General features: G+C 47.9%; 1 protein-coding gene across 14 annotated transcripts in view; it reads left to right on the top strand.

Moving 5' to 3' along the window:
- UNC80 (unc-80 homolog, NALCN channel complex subunit) overlaps positions 1-13,073 on the top strand; it is a 128,924-nt gene that overhangs the window by 103,193 nt on the left and 12,658 nt on the right. For all 14 annotated transcript variants that reach the window (XM_083842102.1, XM_083842098.1, XM_083842101.1 and 11 more), the window contains 7 exons: positions 1,915-2,038; positions 4,358-4,483; positions 6,346-6,469; positions 7,215-7,421; positions 10,345-10,529; positions 11,396-11,561; positions 12,046-12,225. In XM_083842102.1, coding sequence (XP_083698228.1) covers positions 1,915-2,038; positions 4,358-4,483; positions 6,346-6,469; positions 7,215-7,421; positions 10,345-10,529; positions 11,396-11,561; positions 12,046-12,225 — 1,112 coding nt within the window. The remainder of the gene's footprint in view (positions 1-1,914; positions 2,039-4,357; positions 4,484-6,345; positions 6,470-7,214; positions 7,422-10,344; positions 10,530-11,395; positions 11,562-12,045; positions 12,226-13,073) is intronic.

Genomic DNA, 13,073 nt, shown 5'->3' with positions numbered 1-13,073 from the left:
CCTGCATAAAGGGAACAGAACTGCAGTAATGGCATCTAGTCTGTGGCTAGTGAAAGCCTGCTGCATCACAAAGTAGAATTCAGGCCTTCAAGAAATATTCAATATGGAGCATTTCTACCTCAGAGGCAGTGATATAAATCCAGTCTGGGTAGTGTGAAATCTGTCAACCCTGCAGATTTTCCAGTGATTTGAGTGAAAAGAGTCATTGGTCTCAGTCACTTCATGGACAAATGTCCTCAGCTGCTTGAATCAGTCAGCTTGTTGGCAATATGAGCTGAGAAGCCAACTGATGTTAGAGAATATCAGAATTTGGGACTCAGACACAAAACTAATCATGTACACAACTGAGATGGAGCAAATAATACAGAGGTGATCTCTTCTTTCTGGCACCCCACCTATCACTTCCTCTCGGTTAACAATCTCCTTTTAGAAACTCCTGCCCTTGCAGGGAATTTAGAGGCAGAAATGTTGGTGCTTCCCCTTCCTGATGGTTTGACTCTGCCAGGTTTTGCCTGCTTCTTGCCATTTCTTTCTTTTCTTGCTCATACTTTCTGTTGCCTCAAAAGGCAGCTTAAGGTTATTCCTGTTCCCAAAGAGCTTTCCTTTTGTCTAAGCTGAATGAATGCTCATAAGTTAAAATTCCCTTCATATTCCCTCCATCTATGCCTGGATGAAACTACTCTTCTGTACTCACAGGGACAGAGACAGCAGAGCCACTGGACCAGATACAGCAACTACATTTAAGCATCATTAAGTATCATTTAAGCAAGAAGCTTCTTAGAGATGGGACAGAGATCACACATTGCTGGGTGACAGACCAGAGAAGTAGTCTCACTACTACTGTGGATACCACAGTATCCACTAGGGTATTCTCATCAGAATCTTACATGCTGCCCCCTGCGGGCACCCTGCTCCAAACCAGGGAATAAGAACAAGTAAAATGCAAACTACTATTTTGGAGTAGGTTTAGGAACAGTGGATGATGAAAAATGAGGTATAAATGTAGGGAACCCTTGATCCTCCGTGAATGTCTGAGAAGTCTACTGAGGAGCTTGACTAGGGTATTGTTTATTCTTCAGCTAACCAGTTATTCAAGCCTTGTCCTCCTGTCCCAGTCAGCACACAGGTAAATGTTGGCTTGGGAAATACGCAACCTCTGAAGAGTCAGGCCCTGAGATGAAGGGCAGGAGCCACTTTGTTGTTATCTGTGATGTGTCAGCTTATGGTTAGGAAGGACTCCATTCAGCATCTGTCACAGGCCCTAAAAGCTGTTTTGGTGAAAAAGGCAAAGTGTCAGGGAAGAAGGAAGGCGTCCTGGAACGAAGGATTTTAGTGCCGGTAAGGAATGAATCAGACCTCCTACACGGGGTGCGGAAGGTGAGGTTTACACTGTTGGGCCAGCTTAAGTTCAGGGAGTCACTCTGGCAGAGCAGACAGGATTGCACAGTAGTTTATGGAGGATGCACACAGCTGGCAAAGTTTGTTGAACATCCACAAGCCACAAGAGATGGAGGAGTCGCTCTCAGATGGGAGCATGGCCCAGTAGATGTCTTCCCACACACAGGCACACCTAGAGAGCTGTCTGGTGGCTCCCTTTCATCCACCGTCTGTCAGAAGAAAGAGTCAGGGAGTGAAGCACAGCCCATCCACCATTCCTATTGTGAGGGGTTTTGTGTCACTACTGCAGACACCTCTGCTACATTTTTGGTCTCCCAACACCCAGTGTGCTCTGTGCTTTCCCGAGCTGCGTGGGTCAAACCTTTTCTCTGTTGCGCACTTTGTGCTCATCTTGGACGTCATCGCTGTCTGAAACGTTTCCTCTGTGGGCGTCACTGTGTGTCGGTCGCCGTGTTTGCGAGCGTCTGGTGGGGGGCAGGAGGCCAGCGGCTAACGGCACCTACTGTTGTATTGCAGGCGCCAGGTTGAGTGGGAGCCTGCCAGCAATTTGATTGAAGGGGTTTGTTTGACACTTCAGAGGCAGCCAATCATATCCTTCCTGCCTCACCTTAGGTCTCTGATCAATGTGTGTGTCAATCTGGTGAGTAGCTGAGCGGCAACCCCGTGAACCTTAGCTAAACCTCAGTCTGCTTGTTGACTTCTCTGGATTGAAGATGACAGTTCATTCCCATTCCTGTCATTTTACCTGTCCCCTTACCCCTCACAAGGGGACTTCGCAAGTGACACTAGAGATAGCAAGGTTCATTTTTGAAGTGGTGCATGGGGAGATACAGTGACCGGTAGCGGTGCTCGAGTGATTTATTTCCGTCGCTTCCCACGCACCACTTTGAAGATCCACCTTTGCCATGCTGAGCTGAGAGTTGAGGGCTGCAAGTTGGAGAGTGGGGTGGTGGAGACTGCACACACCTGGTAGAGGCGGGGAGAGGGTGGCACTGGAGATACCTACCGTCTCCAGTGGGGAGGGCCCTGGTGGCTCTGTCAGAGGCCATCAGATGTTGGCTAGTTAGAAGGGTTTACATGGGTGGATTCACTCCTCTGTTTGCAATGTCCCTGGCTTGATCTAGTACAGGTTTGCACAGTACAATGTTCAGATCCCACTCTTAGTAGAACTTTTGTTCGTAAGTGTGTCACAACAGAGAGGTTATACGGACAGAGCCTGTCTGGTCATTCAGTTATGGATTGCAGTTTCTGCAGCTGTAACACTGGGGACAAACCCTCAGTTTGGTATTAGTGTAACTCCAGGTACTTGTACAAACACACACACTCACATTCAGTGTGGAAAAAATACAAATAAAGGGGGAAAGGCTGCCCTAGCATTGTTAGTGATATTGGGTTTAATAACATTTTCTTCTTAGAATGCAGATGGTGGAACTTTCTCTAGCAGTAACAGAAAACCTGTCAGGGTTCACCAGTGCTTTGAGGAATTTTAAAAACAATGATCACCAATTTTAATGCAGTATCAGTGTTCGCCAGGCTCCTGTCCTTTGAGCCCATACATCACTCATAGCTGCAAGGGTAGGGAAGTTCCAAGCTGTCAGAGTCCACGAGACTTCTTTTTTATTCATGCAGAGATAGCTGCTTGGAGATGTTGCAAATCTGGACCCTCAAAAGTACTTAGGGTTGTTACCCAGGGAAGTTACTACAGAGTTAGCTCAAATACAGGTTGAGAATGGACTTGTAGTTTGGCAGGCAGACAAGCTGGAGTGAATCACACCAGCAAGTTCTCCAAAAGGCCTGCATTAAGAATTAGCCAGTGCTCTAAAAAAAGCAGAAAGCTCTGCAGTGCTGAAGTGCAGTCAGTCATAGTGCTTGCATTCAGCTGGCTGGGAACACCAGGAAGAGGTACCAGGAAAAAATGTACTTTTAACATTAAGAGAATTTCACCTTTAGCTGCCAAGAACTATAGCTGCTGTAGGATCACCCCTGACTGCATGCTAATATTTATGTGTAGACCAGTTGCATCATGAAGCCAAAAAGACATCAGGCAGGAAGGTGGGGAAATGTCTAAATGATAATCCATACTCAAATGGAGAAAGGGCTTCACCTTCTCCCCTTCTAAATTGTCCTTTGGTGTTCTGGGAGAAAACTCGTTGCTGTCTTTCTCCCTAAGCTGAATTTGGGAGTACAGTGTGCATTCATCTCCCCTAAGCTCAGCAGTCTATGAGTTAGCTTCTGCCTGTTTCCATCATCTAGATGTGTGTAGTCATGGAGAGAAGCACACAGAAGTAGGCCTGTGATTTAATTTTCTCCTGAAGGACACATCCAAAACAGTTCAAGTAACCCTCCCCTAGAAGCGCTGTTTTCTTGTGCTGATAGTTCATGGGGTTCCAGACAACCAGGTCACTGGCAGGTGACTCTATTTTAGACATCTTGGGACAAGCAAGATGAACCATGCTTAGAATCTGTAAGAACAGAGTGTGTTTGAGAGGAATCTGAACATTGTACAAAACCCGGCTAGGGTCAGACTTAGGACATTATTTTTCCAGTAGATAAGCAAGAGAAGGGAAAAGATGTCCAGTTTCAATGCAGACTTTTTGCTTTGATGACATATTTTATTTGTTACAGTCGTTACATGACGTATCCTCCAACTCTAACTGTTCCACCGGTCCAGTGCTGGTCATTCAGGGCTGGTACAGGGTACATTTCTAAATGTACCAGGTTACCTGTGCACTCCTCCCACCCTTGCTGGTTCCCTCTTCTCCCCTCACCTTCCCTGCTAGAACTCCTCCTCACTGGCCCCAGCTCCCACAAAGACCACTGGGCGGGGGCTGGTTCTCCTACAGCCACCCCAACCCAGTGCTCGAATGAAAGGCCCCTCCATTTCATTGATGTTGGAGGATATGGCATGGATGAAACTGTAAGCAGTCAGTTGTGGTGATGTGCTCTGTTTGTATTGCAGGTGATGGGAGTGGTAGGACCCTCCAGTGTGGCTGACGGATTACCCCTTCTTCATCTCAGCCCTTATCTCTCGCCACCTCTGCCCTTCAGCACAGCTGTTGTCCGGCTTGTAGCATTGCAGATACAGGTGTGTCTGCCCTGGCATGTGGCCAGGCAAGTTTTAGCTTCTGGTTGAGACACCATCACATCGGTGCTCTGTTTTCTTTCTGCAAAAGCTGGGCAAAAACTGTGGAACATACACCAAAAATCAAAGAGAAGCAACATGTAAATTCTGCCATCTTTTTGACAGCTTGAACTGAGCTCAGAATTCGCCTGTCTACAACAAGCATCCATCAGCTTAACACTGCCAATTCATGTCCAGGGAGTTCGGCTGATTGATGCTGTTTAAGGCTCTGACAAGCATATTAGGATTCTCTGCAGTACCTAAGGAGCTAGCAGAAGTTTCCTGCCATGGGGAGATGTGCCCTGGCCTGGGTCACGTCCATGCAGCTCGACCTTCTTTCTCGTTGGGTGCATGTGCGTAACTGAGAGTGGAGTTTGTGCTCTTCTGCTCTTACCTGAACTGGTTGTACAGTGTGTTGGCTCAAAGAGGCAGGGCAACTTGGCTTTTCAGCTGCTTAGTCAAGAGCATCCTTGTCCAGAATAACAAACCCATCCCGTACTGTTGGAAATTCATCAGTTTTCATTTCTCATAGCAGTGCCACAACTACTACAGAGTCTTTCTGCCTCCATATTCCTTTCCCTCCCCATTGGCATGAAATCAGACAAAATGGAGACATTGGCAGCAACAGAATGAAGAGACAAATTTCCTAATTTAGCTCCAACTTGCATTTTTAAGTATGTATTGGCACATCCAGCTGGATACTTCAGCAGGTAGTTTTGAGCGGTGGGGCTGCTTGGGAAGTAAGGGTTAGAGGGATCGAGACACACTGCTTTTCTTCAGAGCATGAGGCACAAAAGGACTTTTTGATACTGACTCGCACATAAAGGACACAGATTTCTTCCAGCTCTGAGGTAATATTTCTTTAATCACAAGCTAAAAAGGGCCACCCTCACCTTCTCTGAAATCTTCTCTTTTTTTTTTTTTAAACTAGGTACCAAAATAATCATTTTTAAACCATATTGGGAGTTTTCACTTATAGTATCCTCTCCTCTGTGTTCACTCCTTCTTTTCATGGGTTTTAAATGGAACAAAAACCAAACATGTCAGAAAAACACGAGAAGCCATATTCCTAACACTTCCAGCAGGATATAAAATAGAAGTGCTTCACACCCCACAAGAAATCATTTTCTGGAATTTCTCAGCCCAGGTCTACAAGCTCAAGGGGTTACAAGGTTCAGTTGCATTTCACAGCTAAGTCTATAGCAACTGGGAAATTGCAGATGAGCAGAGGTTTTACTGATAGTCATTTGTGTTACCTCCTCTAGAGAAGACGAAAGACCTTTCAATTTAGGCTTCAGTGAGTCAAGAAGTAAATGTGCATTTTGTTTATTTTTCAGTTCAGTGTTTATGTTAGGGAAGATGACAGAGCAGCACAAAGTGAGGCAGAACAAAAAATGTGTTCAAGAATAACCTTCATGTTCAGACAGCAGAATATATAGGTTATGTCATTTGTTCTATTTTCTCTGTTCATTTTTTTTATTCCCTGTAGTCTGGGTCAAATCCTGTTCCTGTTCACAGCAGTACAGAGTTTGGGACTAACACCCAGCCAACTCCTGTGGGATGCATCTGGTATTGTTAATGATGCCTATGAGTAAGGAATCTGGGCTTCTTACCTCTTGGTTATGACAAAAGCAGGTCATACCTATGTTACTTTGTGAAATCCTTTTACTCCTAAGTGGTTTCAGTGCTTCTAATTCAATCAGGTCATCAATGCCTGTGTTGTACTGTGTAAACAGGGTGCCTGGGGGATCGTCATTCCCTGCAGTAACTTATGTGCGTGATCTGCTGATGGAATTGTTTAATCCTTTCTTATTATTACTGCACAGGCTTTGAAAGAAGATTTCCCCCTAAGCCATGTCGTCTCCCCATTCACCAATCAGGAAAGAAGGGAAGGAATGCTTTTAAACCTACTGATTCCATTTGTGCTCACAGTAGGATCTGGAAGCAAAGGTCTGACTAATTTAACAAAAAGAAATTTTCTCCCCCTTTTCTGACAACTGATGTTTGCACTTTCCCTGCTCTCTGTTGATCTTTTTTTGTTATTATTTTTTTTTTAATTTGGTTTCCTGTCACTTACAGTGTGTCAGCTAAGTGCCCTTTGGGTCTGAGACAGAAAAGAATCCCACTGGGAGAAGTTGTTGTTTCTCCTCTTTGTTTCAGCTGGGCCATGGTTCTTGAGTTAGGTCTTTCATAGACATGCTCCTTCTTTTGAAACTGGAGTGCAGGGCAAGGCAAATGTGTTGTAGCAGAAGCCACAGCGGGGAGCAGAGGTCACAAAAATTGTGTGCCCTTGTGGTTTGCTGTCTGCCCAATCCATGCCACTTGTCTGGCACAAGTCCTGCTCCTTGCTTTCTTCTATAGAGGGTGATCATTGGTAAATTCCTAAACAAAAGCAAAGAAGAAGGGAGAGGGGGAGGTAAAAAAAGGAAATGAGATCATGAGACCACTGAACGGGACATTCTGCTGTGCTGTGTAGCTCTGTGTTTGTGTCTGTCTGTGTTGGTGTTAAAATAAACTTTGCCTTTGCTTGCAGGAGGAGAAGCAGCATAACAAGGTGTGGGGGACGGAGTTTTTGCTTGGGGGACATTTGAGATTGCCCCACATTTTGGAATGGAACAGGGTCTGGATCTTTTGGTTCTCTTTGATGGGAAGTAGCCTGATCTCTCTCTCTCTCTCCCCTCCCAATGCATCTCAGACAGCCCCTGGCTGGAGCAGCCTGAGGTCCTGCTGCTGCTTCAGACTGTTATCAATATCCTCCTGCCACCTCGCATCATCAGCACTTCCCGCAGCAAGAATTTTATGCTGGAGAGTTCCCCTGCCCATTGCTCCACGCCGGGGGATGCGGGGAAGGACCTGCGGCGGGAAGGGCTCGCAGAGTCCACCAGCCAGGCTGCCTACCTGGGTGAGTGATGGCTTCTGCTCACCTCTGGGAAGAGACAGAGATAAAATGGAGCGTTCAAGACTGTAGATAGCACCAAAGAAAACCATCTCAGGCAGGAGCTAACTGAGCTCTTCAGAGCTGCTTTAGGTCTTGTCCTGAATAGGGGGACAGGCCAGAGCATGAAGCCAGGAGTAGTTCTGGGAAGTATTGCACTGTGAGCGGTGTCTGCACTGCACCTGGAGGAGGTTGCAGCACAGGTAGAAGTCCCTCAGTTTTCATACTGCCAGTATATAGCAGTGAAGCCAAAAAAGGCTGGTCCTCTGCCTACCAGGCCCTAATGTCACAGCTTCACTGGCCCATGGTTAGCTCTGTAATGCAGGTGAAATGTGAGGCAGTCTGCCTGCCTGCTGGCCCTATGCACACGTGGTCTTTCCTGACTCTTATTCCCCCTGCTCACTGTATGCTGCTGCAAGGTAGTACTGTATTTTCTCACATGTGACCCGCAGGTGAAAGGAAAGAGAAAACAATGAAATCAGAGATCCAGCAGCAGTACAGGTTATCAGAGCTGTATTGGGGGGCCCTCCACACAGCTTCTCTGTGTCTGATTTTGTGAGGGCACTTACCCAAAGACTTACATTCAGGTATTTGTTAACCCCTATCTGAGGTATGGGGTAGAGGGTAGACCCAGGGAACTATAGGCCTGTTAGCTTGACCTCAGTGCCAGGGAAGCTCATGGAGCAGATTATCTTGAATGTCATCACGCAGCACTTGCAGGGCAACCAGGCGAACAGGCCCAGTCAGCATGGGTTTATGAAAGGTAGGTCCTGCTTGACGAACCTGATCTCCTTCTATGACCAAGTGACGCGCTTGGTGGATGAGGGGAAGGCTGTGGATGTGGTCTACCTTGACTTCAGTAAGGCTTTTGACACCGTTTCCCACAACATTCTCCTCAAGAAACTGGCTGCTCGTGGCTTGGACTGGCGTACGCTTTGTTGGGTTAAAAACTGGCTGGATGGCCGGGCCCAAAGAGTTGTGGTGAATGGAGCCAAACCCAGTTGGAGCCCGGTTACTAATGGAGTCCCCCAGGGCTCAGTGCTGGGGCCGGTCCTCTTTAATATCTTTATCGATGACCTGGATGAGGGGATCGAGTGCACCCTCAGTAAGTTTGCAGATGACACCAAGTTAGGTGCTTGTGTCGATCTGCTCGAGGGAAGGAAGGCTCTGCAGGAGGATCTGGATAGGCTGGAGCGATGGGCTGAGGTCAACTGTATGAAGTTCAACAAGGCCAAGTGCCGGGTCCTGCACCTGGGGCGCAACAACCCCAAGCAGCGCTACGGGCTGGGAGATGAGTGGTTGGAAAGCTGCCTGGCCGAGAAGGACCTGGGAGTATTGGTTGATAGTTGGCTGAATATGAGCCAGCAGTGTGTTCAGGTGGCCAAGAAGGCCAACAGCATCCTGGCCTGCATAAGAAGCAGTGTGGCCAGCAGGTCTAAGGAGGTGATTGTCCCCCTGTACTCGGCTCTGGTGAGGCCGCACCTCGAGTACTGTGTTCAGTTTTGGGCCCCTCGCTACAAGAAGGACATGGACGTGCTCGAGAGAGTCCAGAGAAGGGCAACGAAGCTGGTGAGGGGTCTGGAGAACAAGTCTTATGAGGAGCGGCTGAGGGAGCTGGGGTTGTTTAGCCTCGAGAAGAGGAGGCTCAGGGGAGACCTCATCGCTCTCTATAGGTACCTTAAAGGAGGCTGTAGAGAGGTGGGGGTTGGTCTATTCTCCCACGTGCCTGGTGACAGGACAAGGGGGAATGGGCTGAAGTTGCGCCAGGGGAGGTTTAGGTTGGATGTTAGGAAGTACTTCTTTACCGAAAGGGTTGTTAGGCATTGGAATGGGCTGCCCAGGGAGGTGGTTGAGTCACCATCCCTGGAGGTCTTTAAAAGACGGTTAGATGTAGAGCTTAGTGATATGGTTTAGTGGAGGACTTGTTAGTGTTAGGGCAGAGGTTGGACTCGGTGATCTTAGAGGTCTCTTCCAACCTAGACGATTCTGTGATTCTGTGATTCTGTACTACTGATGAAAAACTGGCAATTCACTGATTTAGCTCCCTGCTCCAACAAACCTGTATACAGATGTGTGATGGCTGAGATGTCGTGGCCATCAAGAGAGATGGAGTGGAGTAGTCAACCATTCCCCCAGCAATTTCCAGGCCTCCTTTGTTCCACAGGGTAGATTCCTTGTCTCTCCTGTGAGCTGTTGGTCACAGCCCACTTCAATGTAGAGCATTGTTTTGAACCTCATCTCTGTTCGTCCCCATTTGTAATGCAGTGCTCTTGTGAATTATGGCCCTTGGACTGTTTTTGTTGTTGTTCAGATTTTGTTTCAGATTCAGTTTGACTGGGGCTCAAGCAGCTGCACTGCTAGAAAGGTCCTTTTCCTTACCCTGAAAGTAACCTGGAGGTGATTGTGCTCACAGGGTGGCCCTTTCTGTGGCTGTGCTTAATAGAGGTTTTTGAGGTTGTCTGATCAGACAGGGCTGCATTCCCATCCTGAGCTGCTTTTGAAATACCAAAATTGATACCAATACCTGAATTCCAGGAAGACAATCAAATTATGTTAGAACTCTGCAGGGAGGGAGAGGGGAAGAGCAAAAAAATACAGAGGAACTTGGGTGTGAAGTAGGAACATTTCTCATAGGTAAAACTGGAGGAGGGACTCTCAGTCCTGATCCCAAGGCCCTTTATTAGGACAAGGTTCCCCTCCTTCCCTGCGCTGTTTGCAGACTGATAGAAAAGACACTTGTGATTCTGAGGTGTGTGGGTGTGCATGTGCACGTGCATGCATGCATGCCTAGGTTTGTGCCCCCTGTGGCCCCCCCATTCCTCCCTCAGTGCTTGTAAGGGACACTAATAACATCTCTGACTGTCCTTTGCTGGTGTGTGTTCCCATGTAGCCCTGAAGGTGATCCTTGTTTGCTTTGAACGCCAACTGGACAGCCAGTGGTACTGGCTGAGCCTGCAAGTCAAAGAGATGGCACTGCGGAAGGTGGGAGGGCTGGCCCTGTGGGATTTCCTCGACTTTATCGTGCGAACACGGATCCCTATCTTTGTGCTCCTTCGGCCCTTCATCCAGTGCAAGGTAACAGTTGCTTTGGCTCCTGCTAGATCACTCCCTGAAGGCAAGATATCCTTTATTCCCTTGCTGAAAACAGAGGCAACAGCACTCCTGGAAGAACCAGGTGTTTATGTAGGGAGTGATTTGTTAGTAGGCCTGTGAACCCTTTGAAACTGCATCAGAAGGCTTTTCCCAAACAACGGTAAAGCCCCAGAGTATAGCTAGACTTAGTTTCCCTGGGTAGGAAGGTACCTACTAGGCTTGACCAAGAGGGTTTGCATGTGGACTTAGTTTCACAACAAAGACGCTGAAAGCACTTGAGACTATCATGGATGCACTGAACCTAGGAGGGTGTTGGCATGGTTGGCAGAAATTTTCAGCAAAAGCTCCTCCAAACAGAGCTGGGCAATGCAACTAATAGGCAGGGAGCAGTACTTCACCTTACACGTCTTGGGTGATGGTTCTGATGGGGCTCTTGCGGATGGACAGACAGCTGCTGGGCTGGGGCAGCCCGGGCTTAAGCTAGTCACAGCTCTTCCCTCCTTGCCGGGTAAATTGAGACATGGTACTCCACCTTATTTAGCCTTCTCACCATTTGGACAGACTAAATCATCTTGGAGGCAGGAGCTGTCTCATGTCTGACAGTAGAGTTCAGCTTAAGGAAGCCCTGATCTTCATGTACCAGTGAGATTCTGTGTCTTCTCAGTCAAATATAAGGTTGTCCCTGAAAGACAGGCAGAAACTTCTCATAGCTGTAGTCAAAACCATGCCTACAAAGAGGACAGTCTGCTGGCTACAGGCTCATGCTGATCTGAAGACCAGTCCCAGCTCCCTGGGCATCACTTACTCGCCATGCTAACGTGTCCCAATGTTGTTAATGCCCTTCTCAGCTGCTGGCCCAGCCGGCTGAGAACCATGAGGAGCTGACTGCCCGACAGCACATCGCTGACCAGCTGGAGAGACGGTTCATACCACGCCCTCTCTGTAAGAGCTCCCTCATCGCAGAATTCAATAACGAGCTGAAGATCCTGAAGGAGGCAGTGCACAGTGGGTCTGGTAAGGAGGAGAGGGGAGAGCCAGAGGGCCATCAGCCCAGTTTGGCCAGCAGGTTCACCTGGGAATTAACTTGTGAGACAAACCTGCCTGCTCTCAATCCCACATATGTCCCTTGTTGCCACAAGAGGGCAGCCGCTGCTTATGCACAGCAAGAGATTTTATGTGCTTTGTTCTTAAGAAATGAAAGGAAAAAAAAGAGAATGCCTCAACCTTTTTTTCCTTAGTAATAATTTGCCTTGTTCCTAAATGTTGGAGCAGTAAGGTTGAGGGAGAAAACCAAACTGCAAACAAACAAAAAAAAACAGACACAACACAGATTTGGGATGGGGTGAGCCGGGGTATCTGTGTCTGCTTTATCACCTCTGCCCAGCCACTGCCCCACTGCTCCTAGCAGTCAGGTGCCCAGCGTGACAGGAATGTGTAGTTGGTTGCTGATTTCCAGTGCTGTCACTGACTTGGGTTTGATTTTCCCACTCTTGTGCAGCTTATCAAGGGAAGACGTCTGTGAGCACCGTGGGCACCTCCACCTCCGCGTACCGCCTGAGTCTGGCCACCATGTCCCGCTCCAACACGGGCACTGGCACGGTCTGGGAGCAGGACAGCGAGCCATCTCAGCAGGCCTCGCAGGACACACTGAGCCGCACAGATGAGGAAGATGAAGAAAGTACGTGGTTACTGATTTGAGCAAAGCTCCCAACACTGAAGGTGTTTTCTGGATGCCCCCAAGGACAGATAGGAGGGGAAGACAGTTGTCACTGTCCCAGTGTGAACAAAAAGCCCATGGGGGCACAAGGCTATGAATCTGGTGTTGCAGCTACACAGTCCATGGTCTTAAAGCTTGGGTCATTCCATATCTTCTCATCCCTTTCTGATCTCTGGGTAGAGAAAAGGAAGGGCCTAAACAGACATGTAGTGTGTGAGACCTGGGCTGACATGCAGTCCCCACAGTGCTGACAAGGCATTAGCGATCAGTCCTCTCTTTGACCTTCATCCTGGCAGAAGGCAGGGGTGGTGGCTGGCTCTGTAGTTATGGTCCAGTTGCTGCAGGGTCTGAGTATTTCCTGCTCATCACTTCTGTCTAGATGCTCTGACGTGGAATATGTTGACCTTGTGCTGCATGGGATCCAGCTGTGGCTCTGCAGGGTAGAATGTCTGTGCACTTGTGTCACTTGATTCACAGAGAGGAAATTAAGCCTTAAACCTTCTGACAGCGAAAGCTTGATCTCTTGTGGGTAGCTGGCAGGTTCCAGGGTTGCCAGGATTTCTGGTGCCGGTTTAAAAGGAATGGGATGGTGAATATTTTGGGGACTAATTTGCAATGACCTCAGTGTTGCTTTGTCATTTCAGCTGAGTTTCATGTTATTCTTGGAATTTTGCCTTCTCTCTGCTTGTGAGCTGTCCATCTGCTTCTGAGTTGTCCATCACTGAAAGCCAGGGTAGAAAACTCTGCTTATATATCATCAGGGTTTCCCCGTACTTTAGCAGGGATATTGTCTTCTGGTGCTGCAAGGG

The sequence above is a fragment of the Anser anser genome (assembly GCF_964211835.1).
Source record: "Anser anser genome assembly, chromosome: 6".
NCBI lineage: Eukaryota > Metazoa > Chordata > Aves > Anseriformes > Anatidae > Anser > Anser anser.
Note: the sequence above shows the minus strand (reverse complement) of the source record. Positions and strands in the feature narration are given on the sequence as shown.